The sequence below is a fragment of the Myotis davidii genome, unplaced genomic scaffold (assembly GCF_000327345.1).
Source record: "Myotis davidii unplaced genomic scaffold, ASM32734v1 scaffold59, whole genome shotgun sequence".
NCBI classification, from domain to species: Eukaryota; Metazoa; Chordata; class Mammalia; order Chiroptera; family Vespertilionidae; genus Myotis; species Myotis davidii.
This window is the reverse complement of record NW_006293001.1, coordinates 8,156,694-8,181,094: the sequence shown is the minus strand read 5'-3', so window position 1 is coordinate 8,181,094 and position 24,401 is coordinate 8,156,694. Positions and strand designations below refer to the sequence as shown.

Sequence of the window (24,401 nt, the reverse complement as noted above, 5' to 3'; positions counted from 1 at the left end):
AGAAGTCAATTAGAGGAGTCCATTCTCTGAGGTTAAAGGCCTGGTTAACAAGAAAAGTCAAGTGGGAAATCATTTTCCTGTCTAGGATCTTGTAAATTAGGTCAAGAGGACCAAAATCAAATTGTAGCCACAGTATTCTAACTTTGTTTTTACATGGCTCTTTTTTCATAATTCACATGAAGTCAAGATAATTGGCAAAGTACCACTTTATTAATTTCTTTACAGCTTCAACTGCTAGTTAAAGAAAAACAACTGAAGTGAGGGTGAGAGGAGCCATGATTAAGAACAAGGTGAAAGAACTATTTCTTGATTCGTGCTTCATATACCCATGATGTGTGTGTGTGCGTGTGTGGGCATGCACGCACACACACAGAGCATTGCAGTCTAGTTATTACTCACCCCTTTGTATTGAATAGCTGGAGCCAACTAATTTTTCTGCTTGTGATGAACACCATGTTCCTATTAAGAAACTCTGTGTTATGATATTTCCCTTTATATCTAACCCCCTAATGATGGATCTGCTATGAAAAGGAACACACTATACTGTAAAGAAGAGGGGATAATACCTGACCTTTCAATATGGGGACCTGAGAATCAGTTGGATGCTCTGATTACACTGCTAACACATATGTAATGGAATCCCTTACATATCCTGAAGAACCCTTCAGTCACCTCCTAGCACTGAGACCCTAAGTATCAGTCACCACAGCTTTACTAACCATACTGCATGCATGGGTAACGCACATACACATATGCTCCTTTAAACATAAGACAAAAAAATATTGGAAACATCCAATCAACTACTCATAACTAATATTCTAAGAGTAGTTCTGGTTGGATAGACTAATCATATAAGAGGATGTACTAATCATATAATAATATGTACTAATCACATAAAATGTACTAATCATTTAAGTTGGGTCGGAATTCAAACTATCTATCAGTTCAGGGAAGCATTACATTTTTTTTTACTTTTATATATTTCAGAGAGGAAGGGAGGAAACGAGAGAGAGACAGAAACATCAATGATGAGAGAGAATCATTGATTGGCTCCCTCCTGCATGCTCTACACTGGGGATCGATCAAGCCGGCAACTCAGGCATATGCCCTGACCGGGAATCAAACCATGACCTCCTGGTTCATAGGTCTACGCTCAACTACTGAGCCAAGCTGGCTGGGCAAGAACCTTGTACTTTTACCACTTATAACAAAGTCTCATCTCATAAGTATTTATAGAGAAATTTTAAGTCCTCAGCCATATTATAATATCCTTAAAGGCAGAACCATGCCTTCCCTCTACTCTCTGCCACTATGTTTTGGCATAGTATATGTTTAATACATGTTAACGAAATTGAACTAAATTCCTATGTTACTGATTCCCAAGGAAGGGAAGAACAACGTTGGCTCAGAGATTCAGACTTCCTTGCTAACAGTTTTACCCCTGTCATAGGGCAGGTGCTCCAGATACCAAATGAAAGAATGAACAAATGAACAGAGTTCAATATCTCCCATCAGTAATAGACAGAAGCTCTTAGAAGAGATATGAATGGAATGCCCTTTAAATAATAGCTTTTGCTCCTCAAATGTCTTGTGCCCACATTTCCATGCAATAACATGCACTGACTGCTTATATGACAGCTACAGATTTGTCAGAAACCATTATCAGGTTTTATTATTTTTAACTGAAATATAACCTGCATACAATAAAGTGCACAGGAATATGATGCATGTCTACATGTGTAAATACCTACATTGCATGTCTACATATGAATACACTATGTCACTAGCATCCAGATCAAGACCTAGAGTTCCAGCACTCTAGAAGGCTTTCTCCTGCCTACTCCCTCACCTTAGAGAACTACCTCTAGCACTATAAATTAATTTTGCCTGAAAAAATTATTTTATCCTTTTTGTTGTTCACTACCTTATGGAAGCCTGAATTCCTTGAGAACAAAAGAGCCATCTTCTCTCAGCGTTGGAACAGTCATTTCAAGGTGACTGGTATTACCAGGCTTTGCACACAAAAATTCTAAACAATGACAGCAATGGCCTCTAGCAGCAGGCCTATTCTTGTGTGCATTAATAAAGGAGAAGGGGGCAAAACCAAAAAAGACAAAACCATTTGTCCCACCTTCCACCTGAGTATAGCTGACCCAGTATCCAAAAGCTCTCTGAACTAGTTTCTTGAAGCTACACGTGGAGCCATAATCAGAGCATGAGCTGGTCAGGTGGGAATGCCCACTGTTCCACTCCACTCCAAATAGGAGTCCTTTGTCCTCCCGTCCCACTCCAAACACACACAAACAAGACTGGACCTTTCCTGAAGGGACACAACACCAATTTAAAAAGGAAAAGTAGAACATCTCACTAATTTTCCAAGAAAGCTGTTGTTTTTTAAGTAAAGATCATCTGGTTGATTTCATTATTGTTGATAAGGAAAATGTTTGATGACAATGACCATTGTTTGTGAAAGTCATTAACTCACAGACTTTATTAAAACAAAACTTAATAAGAATAGTGCTTTTCTTGTTGAATTCAGAAAAGGAATTTTCTTCAGGTGTCAGATGATGATTCAGCTAATGCAGAGTGAATGTGCAGGTACAGATTTTGATATATGGATCAATTATTTCATATCAAATTACCCGAACTCTTCTGAGAGTGACTAGATTCTATTCCCCATGGAAATGGGAGAAGAATACGAATGCAATTCAATTCTCAGGCGCTGGCCTGAGCCAAAGGAAGCCTGTAGCTCTAGCTTTGTTACAGCATATAAATGAGGAGCAATGTTTTCATTGTCAAGTTCAGCTCTAAACTTTTGAGACATATATGTTTATGCCTTTAGGGGGCTGTCTAATAATGAATGTCATATTTAAATCAGTGTTATTTTAGTAGCCTATGAAATATACTTTTTTATTTCTAGAGTTTCTACAAAATTGGTATTTTATTAAGTGAGTTGAAAAGATAAGACTCATGGTTTGACCAAGCATCAGATCCACAAATCCTTGTATAAATAATTACACAGAGCAAGTATCACTCAGTAAGGCAGCAGTTGCCACCTACACTTGGGAGTTGACAGAAGTACCTTTCCTCCCACAAAAATCCATTTCAGCTTCATGAACTCCTGTAAATCCTAAAATCCTTCTACTTCACCATCTGGAGAAAGCCATTGGTGTGAATGTCATTCTTTCAAGCCTGAACACAAAGCGAAGACAACCTGGGTAAAAGGCTTCTCAGTGCTCTTTAGAGAACATTTTACACAACCAAAATTAAACTATTACATTTCATTAAATGAAACTCTATAAGGTTTAACCTCAGTTGATGGAAAGTTTTACCATCTGAACAAGTTTTCATTTATCCTAGACAATGAATAGTTTCACCTAAAACACATCCCCTGAAATGTAGAAAATACTGAGGTGTCCACATCAGCTTCTTACTGTGAAGAGTATATTAATGGTTTGCTAGTCACACTGTAGGAAGTAAATATGTATATAGAAGAAGAAAATTGTGCTGCATAATTACATTGGGTTGCATAAAAAGGGACATTTATACCCAGTCTGAAAATTAGCAGATAGTTTCTGATGAGATGCAAAAATACTAAGAATGCAGCAAGCCACAGATTCTTGGCTTGGTCAATGTGACTTCATTTGAAAGGAGATAAATAAGCAAGTTTGGTGTTTAATTTAGGCCTTTTGAATATCATCACTAAGTTTAACTCTGTAGTCTTAAAATAGATATAGTTATAAGACAGAGCCTTTGCTTTTTCTTGTTACCTAGTCAACCCTGATCAGTCCAGTAGATCTACTGAGTCAGTAATGAAGCCTCGATACAAGTAGGCCATTTGCTCAAAATATATGGATTGAAACCTCAGCCTCCCACTGACTAGTGCTATGACTTTGGGCAAATTACGGATCCTTTGTTCACCTTGGTTTCTTCATTAATGAGGAGTTACATTAAGCAGCCCATGAGAAATGAACACCAAGTGATGAACATAATGCCTGGCCTATAGTGAGTGCTCAATACCAGATAGCTATCACCATTATAATTATACCAGTGTTTCAAAATTTCATCCCAGCTAGGTATTAAGCCAATCGTGTTTCCAAGTCCTTATCTCAATCCCAAAGAGGTGGGACTCACTGGAAGAAAAGTTTTTTAAATGCTATACGGAATAAAGAATTCCAAGTTATTATCTAACATAGGCCCTATAAACCTTCTATGGAAATAGGGCTTGAATCTTACCAGAATCCCCACAGAGACTCAAAAAAGCTCCTTAGAAAGCATATGTTGTCCCAGGGCATTCTGAACAATACTACGATCAGTAAAGGGAAAAATCAGTAAAGAGGAAATTCAGAGATTAGGGCAGTGAAAACCAGACTAACATGAACAGTAGGACTTAACTGACAAAACTTCTGTATCTCTTAACCATTTACATGGAATTTTTTAAAATATATTTTTATTGATTTCGGAGAGGAAGGGAGAGGCAGAGAGAGATAGAAACATCAATGATGAGAGAGAATCATTGATTGGCTGCTTCATGCACACCCACACTGGGGATCGCAAGCCCACAACCCTGTCATGTGCCCTTGACTGGAATCGAACCTGGGACCCTTCAGTCTGTAGGCCGATGCTTTATCTACTGAGCCAAAACAACTAGGGCCATTTACATGGAATTTAACTTAAAATTTTTTTTCTTCTTTTTAGAAGTTGCAACTGAAGCTCTTTCATAACCCAAGTATACTTAAATTTATGCATAGTCATTTCCATTCTAATTCCTACATCTTAGGGCTAATTACTTAACAAAAGAGAAAGTAGTAAAGACATTTTGAGCAAACAATTATCCACAGTTCTGCCTCTAAAAGGAATCTTTTAATATTTACCTACTACCTTCCATTTATTCAAATATCTGATTATCGCAGCAACATATACAAGAGTTTGTTGCTTATTTTCATGTAAAGTTATACTAAACATTTTATTAAGACTACAAATAATATAGTTACATTATAGTTATTATTTTAAGTGGTTGCATGCTATTCTGTCATTTTGATAGTAATAATTTAAATAATTCTACCAATATACATTAAGTGTTTTTGTTATAATCTGCATGCATGTGTGTGTGTGTGTGTATCCTATCTAATAAAGAGGGAATATGCTAATTGACCCTCATGCTGTCACAAAAGATGTCGGTGCCCACAGCCAATAAAAGGGGAATATGCTAATTGACTGCTCCGCCCTCAAAGATGGCGGCGCCCACAGCCACAAGATGGCGGCGCCCAGTCCCCTAAGCCCTGCCGGGGTGGCCTTGCCACGTGCCTGTCTCTGGAGTCCCTCAGTCCCCTAGCCACCCAGCCGCTCAGGGCCGGCCCGAGGCACAGGCAAGCCTCAGATGGCAGCTGCCAAGCCAACCAGGGCTGCCAGAGGCTCAGGTAACCAGGGCCAGCAGAGGCTTGTCCTGCCAGCAGTGGCAGCAGCAGAGGTGTGATGGGGCATCACCTTCCCCTGACCAGCCCTGGGTGGCTGGGCAGCTGACATCTGAGACTTGCCTGTGCTTTGGGGCAGCTCTAGGCAGCTGGGCAGCTGACACCCGAGGCTTGCTTATATCTCAGGCCGGCCCAGGGCGGCTGGGGGCTGAGGGCGGGTCTGGCTGCACCATGCGCCTGCCGCCCCCCCAGCTGGGATGAAAGGACTGTGGGACTCCAGCGGCAGGAGCAAGGAGTGGCTGGACCTACCTGAGGGCAAGTCAGGCCGCACTGCAGGCCTGCCACTCGCAGCAGGGCTGGAAGGACTGGGGGACTCCGGTGGAGCTGAGGGGATTAGGCGCCGCCATCTTGTGACTATGGGCACTGCCATCTTTGTGATGTGTGATGGTCAATTTGCATATTCCATCTTTATTAGATAGGATATGCCCATATATATACACTAGGGGTTCAGTGCATGAAATTTGTGCACTCAGCCTTGTCTGTGCCCTCTTGCAGTCTGGGACCCCTTGGTGGACATCCCTCTCACAGTCCGGGGCTCTTGCAGTCTGGGATCCCTCGATCCTTACTGCCCAACTGCAGCTGGGCAGCTCCTATGCAATCAGTGCACATCATAGCAACTGGTCATTCCGCTGTCTGGTCAATTTGCATATTATGCTTTTATATATAGATAGATAGACATATTTAAGTTGTAATAAATAACTTTACAAATGTATTTTTTTCAGTTCTGTACAATTCTTTTCTTAGAATAAGTTCATAGGAGTTGAACTGCTGAGTTACAGTATATGAACATACTTATGGTTATTATTCTAAAAAACCATATTGCTTTCTGAATAGGTTGTGTCAGTTTACCATAATGATTAGCTATTCTTACTGAATTATGGAGTATGAATTTAGAAAATGTTATGTTAGTCCAGCATTGCTGATTTTGGAGATGCAGCAATGAAATCCCAGAGAGATTAAATGACTTGCTTAAGGGCATAAAACTGATTAACGGCTTGGTCTTCTGAGGCCGTCTTAAGGGCCCTCCATGGATCCTTTCTGTCCTGCTCCTTGTTCTTGTTCACGCCCCCTCCCTCAGCAATGCATCCTCATCCCGCAGGGGCAGTTCATTCTATTGCAGTGTGCGGTTTTCCTCATTTCCAGAACCAGCCTCACTGTCTCGCTGTGGTCCCTCACAGACTCCACCTGGTCAGCATTCTCTCCTCGGAGGTCTTGTCTGGCTCCTTCAAGCTTCTAGGTTCTGACAACCCAACCTTCTCCCTACGTGCCCTCGTCCTCAGAGTGGGAGGCTCTTTCTGACATTACATACTGCAGTAATATTTCAGTGTAGTGCTAATCAAAGTGTCACGTACACACAATGCTAGTCCTTGAAACGTTAGCTACTGCTTCACCAGAATGTGAATTAACCTCCACTAAGCACACTGTGTCATTCAGCTGGCTTTTCTTCATAGGTAGACTTTCTTAAAAAAAGAAGCAGTGAGCTGATTTACATTCAGGTCAAGCTCCTTATCACAGACTGTTAGCAAACCTTCAGCAGATCAATTACTTAGACTGACACAGTCATGGTGGTTCCCCTATGGTTAATGATTCTGTATATTATAGTCACTCCTAAAAGAACTCCTGTGGTTTCTGTCTCCTGATGGAACACTGACTGATACAGAGGTTAGGTACATTTTGAGTAAATTCTACATTTTAATTACATACATGCATGTATACAAAATGGATTGTGATATAAAATGCACCATGTAGTCAAAAAAGTTGGAAATGCATTAGCCTAACATGTAGATTATAAGAAAAAACATTTACCTAAATCCCAGTTGTACATATATCTGCAATGCTTTCCTGTGACACAATACACACACACACACACACACACACACACACACACACTCAAAGAAAACTATTTAACGAACTCCATCCAGCACAAACTTCCATTTACCAATGAGAAGGAAGGTAATAGTAAATGAGAAGTGGCTTTCTCTATTTTTAAAAGTTTGATCTGTGGTTTCTTTTAGGACCTAGGAAAATGTGTTCATTTGTATGAACACACTGTGTGGTAGGATTTCAGACCACTTGAAGCAATCATGGGTCTTTTTTTATAAAAGTACTTGTCTCTGCCAATCATATCAATAGGCAAATAATCACTTGTGTCCAGCAATTACGGGAACAGACTATTGAGCAAGGCTGATCTTCAATTATTTAAATATTTCCTACTAATGTTGCAATAACTTTACTTAACAGTTCACTAACATGTCTGTAAGATCAATGCCTTCTAGAATCTACTTTCTTGACCAAAGTTAGTGCTATCAACACAGGGAGCTCTAAGCTAAGAAACTAAGAAAGCAAAGACAACATATAACATATGCACACCTGAGCAATATCACATCACTATAAATGAAGCTCATTCCTTTATGTGTCAGCATTAAACTACAAAAACATTTTGCTGATTTCATATAAATAAACATACATCCTCTAGAAGGTATCTGAAAATGTGGGGCAATTAACCCCAAGACAGCTTCCAACTCATGTGGGAAGTCAGCCTGTGTATTGCTCCAAAGGCACAGTTACACATCAACTAGAAGAAGTATGAAGATGAAGTCCACCCATAAGTCAAATGAAACAATAAAAGTACAATAGATGAATAGTTCTCTATGAGTCTAGGCACACTATATATGAAAACAGAATTTCTATTATATAGGGTCTTATTTCATGACATATCCTTCAGCTTTGCTCAGAATAGCTGGAATATTTTTTAAAAAAATAAAGCATACATGGCAACCATGGATGTGCTCTTAGATCTTGGACGGCCCAGCTGCTATGCTATAAAATCCACAGCTACATTTGCATGAAGATCATGCTGGACAGGAATACTAAAGGCAAGCCCATTTCTGGAAGGCACAAGTCTCTTTTGATGGTCAGCTGTGGTTCCAGGACTCCCCAATGGTTTTACTGAACTTTCCTCAGAAAGGCACAGCAGACCTACAGCTTCACTCAACCTTCTTCCTTTCCTTCCCTGTCTTTTGCACTCAGGGTCAGTCTCATATTGTAGTCAGAAAGCTCTTCTGATTAACCTACTCCCCCACCCCCCTCCACATTTTGTCTCACGACATTCCCCCTAATCAAATTCTTACACATCTAATCTCTTCTTCATGTCTCCTTTTCAGAGGCCCAAGACTAAGACAGTACAAATGTTTACTTACATAACCCTACTTTATATGTATTAAAAAGATTCTTAACTGCCTTATTCCTAAATGCAAAAAAAAAATATTTTAAAACTAAGGGCACTTAAGTCAATTATATTTACATGTTGAAATTCTACTAAAAACCCAGAGAAATATGTATATTCTTCCTATAGGATTAAGCCAATGCAAGTTGGAAAAGTTAACATCATTTGATAAAACTTTAGTGTTTATCCTGAATATATTTCAACACGAAAGAGAAAACTAAAGCTATTCTTACACTAGAGATTGATACCGCATACCCCATCTATAAAATAAGGTGTTTAGATCATATGTATAATTTTTATATCTACAGTTCTATGGCTTTCCAATTTTTATTTATTAATTTATTTGTTTGCTTTTACTTTTTAGGATTCTCTGTCCATTACTGTGGGATCATGGTGCTTTGCATTTGAGAAATATGTTTTTAACTGAATCATAGAATTTCAGGGTAAAAAGGGTTCTTAAAGTTATTTAATCCACACTAGAAAATGATATGTATCAGGCTCATTTGACCTAAAGGCAGAAGAAAATTGCCTAAAGGCAGTGCAAGCTGCCCAGTCAGGTTTCTGACAGTCCATGTAATAATCCATATTTTTGATGCCAGAAGTAAGAAGCAGCTGTGGTCTCTCACCTCTTAATAATTGGTCCACTACCATGGTATTTTATTATTAAACATTTAGGGTATTGTGAAAATTTTCATTACCTTCTTTTGATTCTTTCTGCTGCTGCCTGCACAATAATTTTTCCCCTCTTAGGTTAGATGGACAAATATATTGTCCACTCCAAGAAAGTGAATAGAAATATATTTTCAATATCCATTAAAGTATTTAAAGTTCTATAATAGAAACAACGGACTACATTAGGTCAATTTTGCTAACTTAACCAAAGAAGAAAACCATTTGGAAATCGTGCTGAGGTTAGGGCAGACTGGTGAAGGGGAAAAAATAGTGGAATAAGAGAGAGCAGTATGTTTCATTTCAGTTTCATTTTAATAAATGAACTGTGTGACCTTTGGGAGGCCACCCATCCTCTCAGGGTTTCTGCTTCACCAGCTGTGAAATAAGAGGGTTGGACAAGATGGCTTATGAAGTCCTCCACTGCCAGTTCAGTCACGTGGATTCTATGTGCACTTCTCTATGACTAAAGTAAACAATACAGTTCATCCACAACTGACTGCATCTTAAATAGTATTAAAGGGAGAAACCCAAAAAACAAGTCATTCAACATGAAGAACAACATCTGGTTCCTTTTCTCATTTTTAAGCATTTTAGGGGTCATTTGAAAGGGAACTGTACAGTTTAAGGAAAAACAATTTTCAAAACAATGTTCTATTGACAGGCCCTCTTCCAGCCTTCTACAGAGCCACTGAGGACTTGCCGATTAAAAGTATTCTTGTCCCATTTAGTTCGTTCAGGAACAGAGTGAAGTGTCAAAGTGTTTCCTGTCCTGATGACAAATGGTAGGCTGGCTGTATGAGGGCTAGAATAGACCATGTCCTGCAGCTCTGGGGGAAAGGGCAGAAGAGGGGCTCTTGGCTCTCAGTATTTTCCCTTGCTCTCCATCAAAGCCCTTCACCAACAGAACCCAACATGAATTCCAAACCTTGACCTCAGCTAGCAAGGCGGCGTTCTCATGAAGCCCAGCTCTGCCATGTCAGCTAAAATTTGATGCAAAGCTACTTCCTCTCCAAAGGTAATGAACCTGGAAGCATAAAAGCTCTTCCGCCATTCTTTCCGTTTTTTCACTAAATAAGTAAGTTTGGGAACCAGAACAGTAGGGTTCCAAAATAAGCAGTTTCCACCATATTTATTTATCCAAGTTGAGAATTTCTTCATCCTCAGACAGCCTACAGAATGAAGCTCATCCTTTTAAATCTATTCAAATGGCCTCTGGGGCATGTGATCTTATTAAGTGAAAAAATAAGTGTAGCTGCTAAAGGAAAAGACAACAAATAAAAAGAATATTTCCTTTAGGAAAACATGATATTGAAAAACAGCCACTCTTTAGAATAGAATTTGCCATGGGCAGACAATATCTTATAACTTAGACTTTTAAAATAAAAATGTATTTGCAATTTCCACATCAATATTTACATGAAAATTTACTAGTAAGGCATACCACTTGGCACAATGCCCTATTTTGGAAAAAATATTTGAATTAAATAAAGATAACATTGATGTAACTTTAAAGGTTGATAATATAAAATATTTTTAAAGTAATTCCCCATTTTCTGCAAAAAATAATCACTATTGTTTATATGTGCATGACTATGAGAAGATACGTCTTCACGAGTGTTGACTTTAATAAGCAGCCTAATTGTTCATAGTGACATTAAGTATCGAAATAACCAGGAAGACTATGGCAGCCTCAGGAACTTGCTTTCAAAGATGCAGGAACTACAAAGCTTCAGGGGAAACACAATCTATGAAAGGAACTGAATTTTCCACCAGCAGTCGATGTTACCCTGTTAATAACTATAAAGATACTAAAATATAATTTCTTTTGGTGAAGACTACAATGATAACATACACTACAACTGATTTTTTTCCAAGTTGTATGATGTGTGATGTGGAAACTAACTTCTTTCAAGCCTCAGATGGATTTTATAAGGCTCTTAAGCCCACAAGTAATAACTAACTAACTAGAGTGGTTAGAGGACTTAGCAATACCTTTTCACCAGAAAAACAAATTATTTACAAAAGTAAATGTTAGGAATCTGCCTAAAAATTACTTACTAAGAATAAACTGCAAATATTTTTGTAAGGCAAAGGAAAATGTACAAGCAATTCTTAGGAAGCCTGTTATGGCTGTTTAAAATATTATAACTGTCATACAGAAAAAGATGAGATCTAGGCTTACAGTCACATAAGAATTACATAAAGTAACTTGGCAGATCGTACCTTTTTCAGGAACCGGACTCCATAGGTAAATACGTAAAGGTAAAATGAAAATCTCCACCTGTAGAAGGTTAAAAAAATTCTATGACATTCAGTTTTTATATTTCAGAGCATATTCTGATATACATGAGTGAAAAAGTCCATTAAATTTGCTACCCCCATCGCCACCCCTGCCCCAAACTGAGATTAAACTTAATGAACAATTTCAATGCTAGCTGAACACATACACTCATGTGCATAGCTTACTGCAAATGTTTTAAATATTAGTAATTATATTCACAACTTAAATTTCCTTTCACTTAGTGAATGTATTTGCCCATTTGCATATCGTCTTTTTTCTCCCATGTGAATGTCCTCTTGTTAATCATCTATGAAGGGATATATTTCAACAATATGAAGCTACATAAGATATTTTTGAATTCTGATTCAGCTATTACTTGCCTTAACTGAAGTTTACATGAGACTACACTCTTACTCTACTACTCAATTCCCAATTTTATTTTGTATGTTTCCTGAGTGTGAATAGCTGGCTAGATTTCATTAAATAGCATTCCTTAGGCTATGTTATTAATGGTGTTAAATACTTCGAGCTATAACTTGTAAATTAACTCAAAGGAGAAAGTGACTAGTCAACTTTAATTTGTCAGGAGGCAAATTGCTTTTTGTGTTTGCAAGCTGTGTAAAAATGTCTAATAAGGTGAAAAGGAAAAGGTTATTTTAGAAGATAATTCATGTTATAGACAAAATTTCCTGGAAGAAATGACAGCTGCTTTGTAAGATTCAGGGTAAGACCCAACAGAAGACACAAGTGTTCGACAAAATTTCCTGGAAGAAATGACAGCTGCTTTAAAGTAAGAGACAGGGTAAGACCCAACAAAAGACACAAGTGTCTCTCAGAGTTTTGTTCCTGGGTGAGTGACTCTCCAAACAGTCTGAAATTAAAGTCAGAACTTACATTTAGAGAAGAGCTTAGAGCTTCAGGGTTGAAAACTAATAATTCATAAAACACGAATGCAGTAAGAAACAGTAAAAATGGATGGAAGCAGTAATTATCCAACAAAAACTTCCAAACAATGTAGAGAAGCAATGATTCTAAAACCTCATTTACTGCAGAATCAAAATCAAAGACTTAATTTTGGCTTTATTTGAGGTTGTTTTTTTAAAAATTTAAGTAGAGTTAGTACACAATCTTATATTGGTTATATTAGTTCCAGGTGTACAATTGATAGGTGAATGGATAAAGAAGATGTGGTATTTTATAAAATGTACATTGACTTGTACATTGACATATATACAACGGAATATTGGGCAACAGCACTGAATTCTTGCCATTGGCAGCAACGTGAATGGACCTAGAGGGTATTATGCTAAGTGAAGTAAGTCGGGCAGAAAAGGACTTAATTTTAACCCCATCTCTCTCCATTATTAGATTTTTGGTGGTTGTGGGGGGAGTGTGTGTTTCTTTCTGTTTGAGTGTACAAATTCTAGATAAGAAGCCAAGACCAGGGATGGCTTCAAGGGCATGTAACTTGTACAAGTCACATAGGGTCCCATGCTTGGTTTAATGCTTTGTTGTTACTATTTTGAAAGTCTGTCACTGTTGAACAAGGGGTCCCATTTTATTTTGCATTGGGCCCTGCAAATTATGTAGCTGGTTCTGGGTAAGACACACAGAGTCTCCAAACTCTGGACACATCTATTAGTATCCCTTGGCTTCAGTTCTACCTCTATAATGGGAGAGTAGGTTTATATTATACTGCTTTGGATGTTATACTGGTGGCCCAAGGATTTGAGAGCAGAAGTAATCCCCACTTCTCTCTAGTCACTCTCCATCCCTGTTATATTAATCCAACCTATTTCATGAATTTGCAGGTCACTTTTCTGGCCCTTGAAGGCAACTGAATTTGCAACTCCTTGATAAAATAATTTATAACAGCTGCTTCAGCTCTAAGACTTATTAATAGGCAGTGACAAGGCAGTTTTTATGTAAAATTAAAATTTTATGGAAATCATTGGAATTCCTACAATAACTTATGTATCTACATTTTTATTTCATTGCAAAAAATGACCCATTTTTCATAAGACATAGTTTCTATTACAGAAACACAGATGTCTTCATCATTTGAATAACAACTTGCGATGAATATTTACAAGGAGGAGTTTATTTGCATAAAATGTCTGCAGAAAGCAAAATTTTCAAGCATTTTGCCACATGCAGAAAGTGCTTTTTAAAAATTGTGTAGTTTCATACAAGTTAAAGTTTTAAATGGTGTCTAGCTACCCAGCCCCCGAAAGCCTCTCCCAACCTCCCACAAAAGTATCTAACCACAAAAAGTAGGGAATAACCTTTAACCGATTCCAAAAATCAGAGAAAAGAATTTACAGCAGAAAAAAAGAATAAATTAGATTTGTAAAATGTAATAAAAGGCAACAAAAAACAAACTATGAATCTTGAAGGGAGGAGGAAAATCTTTCCTTTCTCCACTTTCTGCCATCTTGTAGTACAGAAATACAAAAATATGTATCATTCAGAAACCTAGAGACTCCCGCATCCCATCAATTAGTGACTGCTACTTTCGAACAATGAGTGTGAAGACAGTGAAGCACTTAGTATTCTGCAGAAAAGCAGATTTACGGACAAGATGATATGGTGGCATTGCATTCTGGGTATTAGATTCTTATATAACCCATATACAGAGTAACAGAGAACAAGGCATTGGAGATAGTTGCTTTAGATAAAACTCTTCTAGTCCATCGAGAATGTAGCAGAATCTATAACCTGCTACAGATCTAAAAAAGGGACTATGACCGGTGAAGAGAGGACAGAGAGTGAGGCCAAGAGCAACCCAGCACCCTTTCTGTGAGCAGGTCTAGGTGGATATTTCCAGATGCAGGAATAATGAAAATAACAGGTCAATATCAGCATAGGTCTACTAAGAAGTCTGCATAAGTAAGTATGGAAAGAAAAGAGCATGCTAAAGATTCAAAGGAAGAACTGTCTCCTAAAAGTCACTTCTTAGACGAATCAGAGGTAAATTTTAAAAAGTATTTGGCATTGTTAATAGGATACAAGAAGATATGTCCCTGAAAAATGAAATTGGAAAACCATAAATCAATAAGGACTATTAGGTAAGATAAAACGAGATTACAGGTGAAATAAAGAAACTGAAAATGAAGTGACAGAATTTTTACGCACTTAGGTGGGGGGAAGATACATACTATTTAAAATTAAATCATTGATGTAGAAGATAAACACCCAGGACAGAGAAAAGAACCAATAGGTGAAAGAACACCAATAGATGAAGGATCAGAAAAACCTGTCTAATTACAGTTGTTTCTGAGAAATCACAAGTGAAGAACTGAAACAGAAGTAATTAATCAGAGACACAATTTTTAAAGACTAAACTGAAAAAAAGACTAAATTGTATTCCAAACAATATACAATTCAAAGCCACATTCTGACAAAAATTTTGAGTCCTATAATTAAAATTAAATAAAAATCCTTTAGTATTCAGGCATGAAAACAAAACAAGTCAGCACACAAATCAAATGAGAATAAGTCATCATGAACTGAACAAATGTCCAGTTGCTCTTAAATTTCTCCTGTGTATTACTAAATTACAGAAAAAAGAGAATTCTCACTCAGTCAAAGAAAACTATTGCCGACCAAACTGTCTTTCACTTGTAAAGGAAAATGAAAAATAGTCTTCCATATTTAAAGGCTCTGAAAATTCATTACTCATTAACCTTTCCTTAAAAAATTACTTAGGCCAATTCCAAGCCACTAAGATACAAATAAAAATTAAGAATTCCAAAAGTATAATTTTAGGATAAAAGGACTATGGACTACGGTTAGCAACATAAATAATTGCCCTATATCTCATTGCCAAATTAAATGCTATTGTTCTTAAGGGATAATTTAATATAAAATATGTAACAATAACAATGAAGAAATGAATCCTCAAATATTAATGAAAACAGGGGATGAAGAAAGGAACCATTAAATTTATTATTTTAGAGGGAAATTCTGAAGGACACCGTTGTTATGATAACAAGAAATATAGTTAAAGAATGTTCCTTTATCCATGGATTATGCATATATGCATACAAATTCTTTGGTTCTCTCTTTCCCCCCACCCCCCCACCCCCACCTTCTCTTTCAGATTCGACAGTTTGTTCCATGCTTCTATGTTCTGGATCTATTTTGTTCATCAGTTTATTAAATTCCACACAGGAGTGAGATCATGTGACACTTGTCTTCCTCTGACTGGCTGATTTCGCTTAGCATAATACTCTCCAGGTCCCTTCATGCTGTCTCAAAGGGTAAGTGATCATAGACCATAGGGTGGTGAAGGCCTGGGGTGGGGGGGGCAGGGATGGGCCAGAAGGGGTTGAAAGGGGTAAAAAGGGGACATATGTAATACTTTTAAAAATAAAGCTTTAAAAAAAAAGAATGTTCCTTTAAAAATGTAAAGATGACTCCTGGTTAAAGATGCAAATTGAATGCATGCATTTACCTCTGTGCCCCTATGAGTGCAGCACTAAGCAGGCAGAAGAGGGATTTTGTTAAGAAAGCATCCTATATAATAAAAGGGTAATATGCAAATCGACCGAATGGCAGAACGACTGGTCGCTATGATGCACACTGACCACCAGGGGAACAGACACTCAACGCAGGAGCTCCTCTCAGCCCACAGGCCCCAATAGCCCCCATGGGGAATGGGGAGCCAGGGGTGGGTGGCAGCAGATGTGGGCAGCGCCATGTCAAGGCCCCCACCCTGCCAGTCACCCCACACATAGAGGGCAACTGGCGGCGGGGGCCGGGGCCGGTGAGCGGGCGGGAACGGCCAACCTCTCGGTCCCTCCCCACAGCTGGCAGGCTCTGATCGCCCAATGGTGAACAGGGGACTAGGGGTGGGTGGCAGCGGGGGGAGGGGCCGGCTGCCAGCAGCTGGGGAAGATGGCCTTGATCACAGGCCAGGCCCGGGGATCGTAACCATGCACGAATTTCGTGCACCGGGCCTCTAGTAAACTCATAAGGACACAGAAAACAGGAATGGGAACGACAACATTCTGGAGCCTGGGAAGCAGAAGATCCTTGTCAGCCTGGTTAGCAGGAGGAGCAGTTGTATCCTGAGCTGTTGGTGGAGGTTTATCCGTTTATTTTGTTCATTAGATCCCACATGAGTGAGAAAGCACCATGCAATCCCAGAAAGACTCCAGACGAGGAACAGACTCTGCAAGGGAGGAACCTCCACTGCAGCGATCTTCAACCTTTTTCATCTCATGGCACGCATAAACTAATTACTAAAGGTCTGTGGCACACACAAAAAAAATGTATTTCTTGCCAATCTGACCGAAAAAAATAGATATAATTTTGATTTATTCACACTGCACAGCTATTGTTATGGTGGCTGTTGTCATTTTTTAATTTGACAATCTAAGGGAAAAGGTCAGTGCCCCTAACTAAACAGTCAGGTACTATATGATTTTAAAATTCCTGTGGCACAACAGCATGTGACCTACAGCACACCAGCTGAAAATCGCCGCTCCATTGGAAACAGAGGCCGAGGGGTTAATGCACCTACGGCCACACTGTTGCTAGGTGGCAAAACCAGGACACAGAGTAGCATAGCACTGAATCTAATGCCTACTCTCAGATTCCACGGAAGTAAGGTGCACTTTTTGGCTTAGAGAAGTCAGTGTGTTCCACTGTATTTGTTTGGACATGGGAACCTTTCTATCCATGCAACCTGGGAAATTAAACGAAAGGTAGTAAAAACTCCCACCCACAGAATTTGGTTTATTGTCCTTATACAACAAGGCTGATACAGCTCTTTGCTTAAATCAAGACCAATAAAATGTGCCATAAAAAAGCAGGAAATCAGAGAGCTGAGGTCTTGTGTCTTGCTGCCAGATGTCACCCAAATTGTACAGGGACCCCCGATCTCTAAAGAAAGTGGCAGCAAGGGGAAAACATCCAGAGTGACCCCTGAACTCAACTCAGAAAACAGTCTAGAGAGAGCAGGGCGAGCACATGGGCCATTTTACTGACACTTCTGGAGTGTCTTCTGTGCTATTCTAAGCCCTACAAATAGGAAATCATTCAGTGAAACTGTTCCACACAACAAGGTCGGTACTATTGCCATTATCGCTCTTTTTGTTGTCGTTCAGAGGAGAGAACAAATACAGAGCAGTTTACCAATTTGATAAATGTCACCTAGGTAGCAAGGGCGAGCAAGAGCCAGGACTGGAAACGAGGCAGTTTGGTTCCAGTGTCCTGGCTCTTCACCATGAGGCTATGTGGCCTCTTCCTCATTTGATACACCTGAAAATTAAAGACAATGCACGCAGCTAAAATGGTGTTTCTAACTGAGGAAACATTCATGGGCACTACCTACTAATAGTCTCTGTCCCGTTGCATGGAAACTAGCTGCTTGCATGGAGAGAGGAAGGACTGCACTGGTTCTTTCTTTCAATACCAGGGCAGTTGAAACAATATTGCGCTTGTCAACTAAAGTCAACAGTACTTACCCAGGGCCCTTCTCTGTCTTAGCCACTCATCCTCTGTACCTGCTAAAACACTGCTCCTCCCTCGGGATTTATGTCAAATGCTAGTTATTCCCTGAAGTCACCTTGTCTAAATGTTGCCACATGAAAATCATTGCAATTCTCTGATGATGTGTTCCTTACCTCTTTATCTCATATTTTAAAACTCTCATCTTTGATTACAGGCACAGACCTCTGACTTGGGCTGCAAACAGTTTTTGTGTGTGTGAGAAATAGCTCCTAAATTGACATCTCAATTTTTACTGAAGGTATGAGTGCTCCCTTCGTTTATTTAATTTTAAGTTAATTTTAAGCAAAATAGTACATAAAATAATTTCACCAACTATTCTGTACAAAACATGCATAAGGTCTGTACCTGCTAAAACACTGCTCCTCCCTCGGGCTTTATGTCAAATGCTAGTTACTCCTTGAAGTCACCTTGTCTAAATGCTGCCCCATGAAAATCACTGCAATTCTCTGATGATGTCTGTTTTCCTTACCTCTTTATCTCATATTTTAAAACTCTCATCTTTGATTACAGGCACAGACCTCTGACTTGGGCTGCAAACAGTTTTTGTGTGTGTGAGAAATAGCTCCTAAATTGACATCTCAATTTTTACTGAAGGTATGAGTGCTCCCTTCGTTTATTTAATTTTAAGTTAATTTTAAGCAAAATAGTACATAAAATAATTTCACCAACTATTCTGTACAAAACATGCATAAGGAATGAAAAATTCTTTTAGAAACTCTGACATATCATCTAAATTCCCAGGATAGCTTTTAAACGTCCATTAGATTAGCAGTCCAATGAAATACTCTAACTAGGAGAAAAGGTGTTACTCATCCATGCACAGAATATACAGACTTGAATTTCAGTTTCAAAGTAAACATTTCCTGAACTATTTCTACCTCCATCAATAATTAACTCTGTGATTCCAAACAGTTTTCCTCATTTGCTGAAGGCTCAGGTGTTTCTCTGGTTGAGAAGCAACAGACATCAAAGCAAAGTTGCTGAGGTTGGAGCTAAGTCAAACCTGCTCACTGTTCATTCTCAGGTCAACTGTGAACTTCATTTGAGCCAAACAGTCTTCACTAAATCACTGATTTAAAAAATTGATTAAGTACTCATGTAAAGTTTGGTAATATGCAAAAACAATGCTATATCTCTTGAATACACACACACACACACATATATGCACGTATGCATATAGATACATGTAGCACAAAGATAAAAAATGAAATATAACCCCCAAATTCAGGATAGAGATTACCTCTGGAAGATAGAGGAGACCGAGAAGGGGTATTCAGGAAGCTTCAACTGGTTTGGTAATATTTTAGTCCTTTTAAAACAGGATAAGATAGAGCTGAGTGTGCCTTTGTTACATTAGTCCCTGCATTTAAAATTGTATTATAAAAGATAGTGTGAATAAAAAGTATGCCCACTAAAAACATATTAAGTGGCCATGTCTTTTCCTTCTCTCACATCTAGAAACCATGAATGACTTGTTCTTTATGCCATCGACCTAAAGGATCCCTTTCTAAGTATCATAATTAATTTTATTCTTTTCCTATCATTACATTCACGCATCTAAAGGCTAAATTGCCTTTGGAAGTGTTTCAGATATCATATGCACTTTACACTTAGTTCTAATCTATTGTGCTCAGCTTCTTCAATTTAACTACTTCAAATTAACTACTTTAATTTGGATACGGGGTCTTTTTATGCTTTGTCCATGTATTGATTCCTTCTTTAATTCTTTATTGGGATCCATCCTATCCTCTTCTTGTCAAGCACCCAGCCAGGAAGAATTTAGCATCACCGGTATCTGTCCCTTCTCATCAGTCTATCCAACACCAGCCCTAGTCTCCCGACAGTCTGCTCAAAATACATCTGCTCAAAAGCAAGGTCCACAAATTATACTTCTGTTAGGTCATTCTGCCTGTAAACTACCTCATTGCTCTTGGAAGTCTCCTGAATATAGACTAAACTTATGACTGTGAGCTTAAAATCCATTCACACTCAAGTTGTGGAAATCAGAAAAAAAATAAGGGGCCCTCTTTTCACTTAGGTAAGGGGAAAAGAAAAATAAAACCAAAATTTCTTCTCTGTTGCCAAAAATAAATGTAGTGAATATGACTCTGGAGCCTGCATCTGCAGATGTCCCAATTCTAAAGTGTGTGGTTGAGGCAAAAGCAGCCAAATATTTATTATCATTTAGGTCAAAAGAATGTTATGTGTCCCCTGAACATCAAGTGCTTTCCTAGTCTCTATGTAATTTGTTTATTCTTATCTGAAAGCAGACTGAAGACAAAGAGTTATTTGTTCAGCATGAGGCTGTGATTGCATGGGAATCAAGAAACAAGGAACTCACGGTACTTAAGTTTTCAAAATGCATGTACTTTTGAGTTTAAGACAGAAATTAATCTTTCCCTTTCTGCTGTCCTGTTTGCTGTCAGTTTTCTGCCACAAGTTCCATTCTGTATGTCATAACTGGACATGAGACTGAGTAGCAGACCTTGTGCAGAGATATGGGTGCAGACCTTCACTTTTCCCTAAATCCTGCCTATCTACACTAATAAAAGAGAAACATGGTAATTGGCGTACGACCGCTATCCTTCCCATTGGCTAATCAGCGAGATAGACAAATTAACTGGCAGCCAAGATGGCGGCCGGCAGCCACACAGCTTGAAACTAACATGAGGCTTGCTTGCTTGCTTCAGTGACGGAGGACTCCAACATTCCCTGCCTGACTTGCCGGCCTCTCAGCTGCAACTCTAAGTAACTATATGGGCTTCAGCCAGCCAGACCGCAACACTGTATCAAATACAGACGGTAAACAAAGGCCAGAAACCTGTTTTCAGCAGCCGAGGCCTCAGAGCTAAAGCTGGCCCAGAATATAAAGAAAAAAAGGAGCAGTTGGGAGCTTCAGTCCCAGCCTGAAACAGCCCTCAGCCCCACACCCAGACTGGCCAGGCACCCCAGTGGGGACCCCCACCCTGATCCAGGACCCCCTTCAGGGCAAACCAGCCGGCGCCACCCATGCACCAGGCCTCTACCCTATATAGTAAAAGGGTAATATGCCTCCCAGCACTGGGATCGGCAGAGCCGCGAGGCCTCCCGGCACCGGGATCAGTGTGACAGGGGGCAGCGCCCAAACCCCCTGATCGCCCTGCAGCTCTGTGTGTAACGGGGGGGGGGGAGCCCAAACCCCTCGCCCCCCACGGGCCCTGCTCTGTGTGTGACGGGGTAGAGCCATAACCTCCCCATCGACCCTGCCTTGAGCATGACTGAGGGTGGCATCGCAACCTCCCAATCTGCTCTGCTCTGTGCATGACAGGGGAAGGCGCCCCAACTCCCCAATCGGCCCTGCTCTGAGCCCGACCAGGGGCTGCACCTAGGGATTGGGCCTGCCCTCTGCCACCCAGGAGCAGGCCTAAGCCAGAGCAGGTGGTTATCTCCCGAGGGGTCCCAGACTGCTAGAGGGCACAGGCCGGGCTGAGGGACCCCCCACTTCCCCCGAGTGCACAAATTTTTGTGCACTGGGCCTCTAGTCTATAATAACAACGTAATATGCTAATTAGACCAGACAGCCAAACAACCTCTGGACATCATTCCAGACATCCTTCTGGATGAAGCCGCAGCAGCGGGGGCTGAGGCAAAGGCAATTAGGGGTGATCAGGCAGGCAGGCGAGTGGTTAGGGGCAATCAGGCAGGCAGGATGGTTAGCCAGCAGTCCTGGATTGCAAGAGGGTGCGGACCAGGAATTTCGTGCACTGGGCCTCTAGTGACTAATATAAAATTTCTTGAGTTTCCTCATCTGAAAATGGGGACCAAGCATATCAGTCTCACAATGCAAACATTTGAAATCATGTCTCGCCTCCTGGACTAGTTTTTTCTAATCTTTTTTCCCAGCCACACCCACCCATCTCTCATCACACCCCGGCTCCTTCAGCCGGTTCGCCACCATACTCTCCTCCTGGACTTTTTAGTTGTCTGAGTACATGTAGATGTAAAAGCTTAGGTATGTGTATGTATGTGTATATGTATATGTGTATGTACACACATAGGTATACATATGTATATAAGTTAAATCCATAAATGTCAAGCATCTCCCAATTGGAAACAAATAGGGGTACAAAGGTTTCTGATCTAATAGCTACTACTTGGGAAGATGATGTTCTTACTCCTTCCTCTTACAAAGAAAGAGACATAATCAGACTGACACTTGTCATCATTGAGGGTTTCCCCCCAAAAAGCCAGACAACCTATACTTTTTCATAAGAGAATAACCATCTCATAAAATTGAATTCAGTTACAACACACACAATGCAATGCTTGACTAGTTGAAGGCATGTTGAGTTAATGCTGATTGAAAGAGCAATGCATTTCCTACATACCAGCTATATTCATACTGCAGTACCTACTGCTCATATTCTAAATAGCAAGGAGTGCCCAAAAGTTGAGCTGCCCGCTTAACTTTTAAATTTTTCATTATTTTTAAATTTTTTAATAAGAGTTTATTTGAGCCAAAATGATGACATATGCCGGGGAACAAGATCTCAACGGCTCCTGAGCTGCCCACTTTATTTATTTATTAAATATATTTTTATTGATTTCAGAGAGGAAGGGAGAGGGGGAGAGAGAGAGAGAGAGAGAGAGAAACATCAATGCTGAGAGGGTCTTCGATCGGCTGCCTCCTGCAAGCCCCACACTAGGAACTGAGCCCACAACCCAGGCATGTGCCCTGACTGTGAATCAAACCCTGACACCCTGGTTCATAGGTCGATGCTCAACCACTGAGTCATGCCAGCTGTGCTGAGATGCCCACTTTAAAGTAGCATCATGATGTCTCATACCAGCCACTATTACATAGTAACTGCAAAGCTATACAGTAAGTCCCCACTTCACATTGTTGATAGGTTCTGCAACTTTAAGCAAAATGATGTATAATGAAACCAATTTACCATAGGCTAATTGATATAAATAAGAGCTAAGTTTCATAAATAAGAGCATGTCATCATTATAACAAAACAACATTGAATGAAATGATGTTATTTGAGGACCTGCTGTACGTAGAAAACAACAAGCAGCAGGAAACAATGGGATAAGCACAGACTGCCAATCGGAAGCATTGTGATCGTCTGATGCTCTCAGGGTGATCTTGGGCGAGTTCAAGTCTCTCTTCTGAGGAATCAATCAGACCTCGAAGGTCTCTTTAAACTCTTACACTTCAAGTCTAAGCCACACTTTCATCCTGCAATATTTGACAAGCTGACCATTCTTTTTGCTTGAATCCCAGCTACTTTGCTTTTTCCCTCTTCTGTCTCTCCTGCTTCTTGCACAGACACCCTTGTTCTTCTCTGATGTCAGTGATCCCCAGGGTTCCACCCTCAGCCCCCTCACTCCCCATGCTCCCTCTAGGTGAACTCACCCACTCACTGTATGCTGTGTCTAACCTGCTTTCAGAACCCTGGATACCCAAACGCAGGAGCTCTTCACCAACATGGGCACCTTGGACTGAAAATCCAGAGCCAAACATTTGTTACCTTTCTTCCAGAAACCCACTCTTCTTCTGCCTTCCACGTCTGTCAAAGACATTATTATCCACTCAGTTTCCTACCCTTGGATCCTCCTCCTTCAAACCCCTACCTCTAATCAGTCATCAAATCTCAGGTTCTACCTTGGGAATAGTCCTTTCATGTATTCCCTTTGCTCCGTCCCATCAGCCTCTGCTCTAATCCAGCACATATAGTTTTCATCTTTCTCAAAGGGTGGGCTGGGCTTTGCTGAGCTCCACGGACAGACACTTAAGCCAGGATAACAACTGATTAACTTAGTCATAAGAAAGAGCACAGCAACTCAGTCCAGAATATTTTCTTTGGCATGAATGAGAGTTTCTATTCCTATAGGCAAATCTATACAGAAAGCCAGAGTATAATCAAGCCACTCGTTGCAAAACAGAAACAGAAGAAGTGGTAATCTTGAGATGGGCCTAAGGCACTTTCATCAAAGAACAAGTCTTACCATTCTATAAGACAGCACTCCTTTCCCCCAGTACTCTAATACGCTCAGCCACACTGTCTCTCAGAGGTCCTCTATGATGGGGACCCTGTAATACCTCTGTGCTCCCATCCTATCCTTCACTGGGAGAAGCTAATCAAATGTTGCCCCAACCAAGCCTAGAACCACTGCTTTAAGGTGACTTGACAAATCTCATTCTTGATCCAACATATGTTGATTATATCTCTCTCTCTCTCTC

At 39.9% G+C, this 24,401-nt stretch overlaps 1 protein-coding gene across 1 annotated transcript in view; it reads right to left on the bottom strand.

The window, feature by feature from the left end:
• Positions 1 to 24,401, bottom strand: part of CERS6 (ceramide synthase 6) — a 262,024-nt gene that overhangs the window by 109,733 nt on the left and 127,890 nt on the right. The window contains exon 4 of the mRNA XM_015565753.1: positions 11,596 to 11,653. Within this exon, the coding sequence (XP_015421239.1) occupies positions 11,596 to 11,653 (58 nt within the window). The remainder of the gene's footprint in view (positions 1 to 11,595; positions 11,654 to 24,401) is intronic.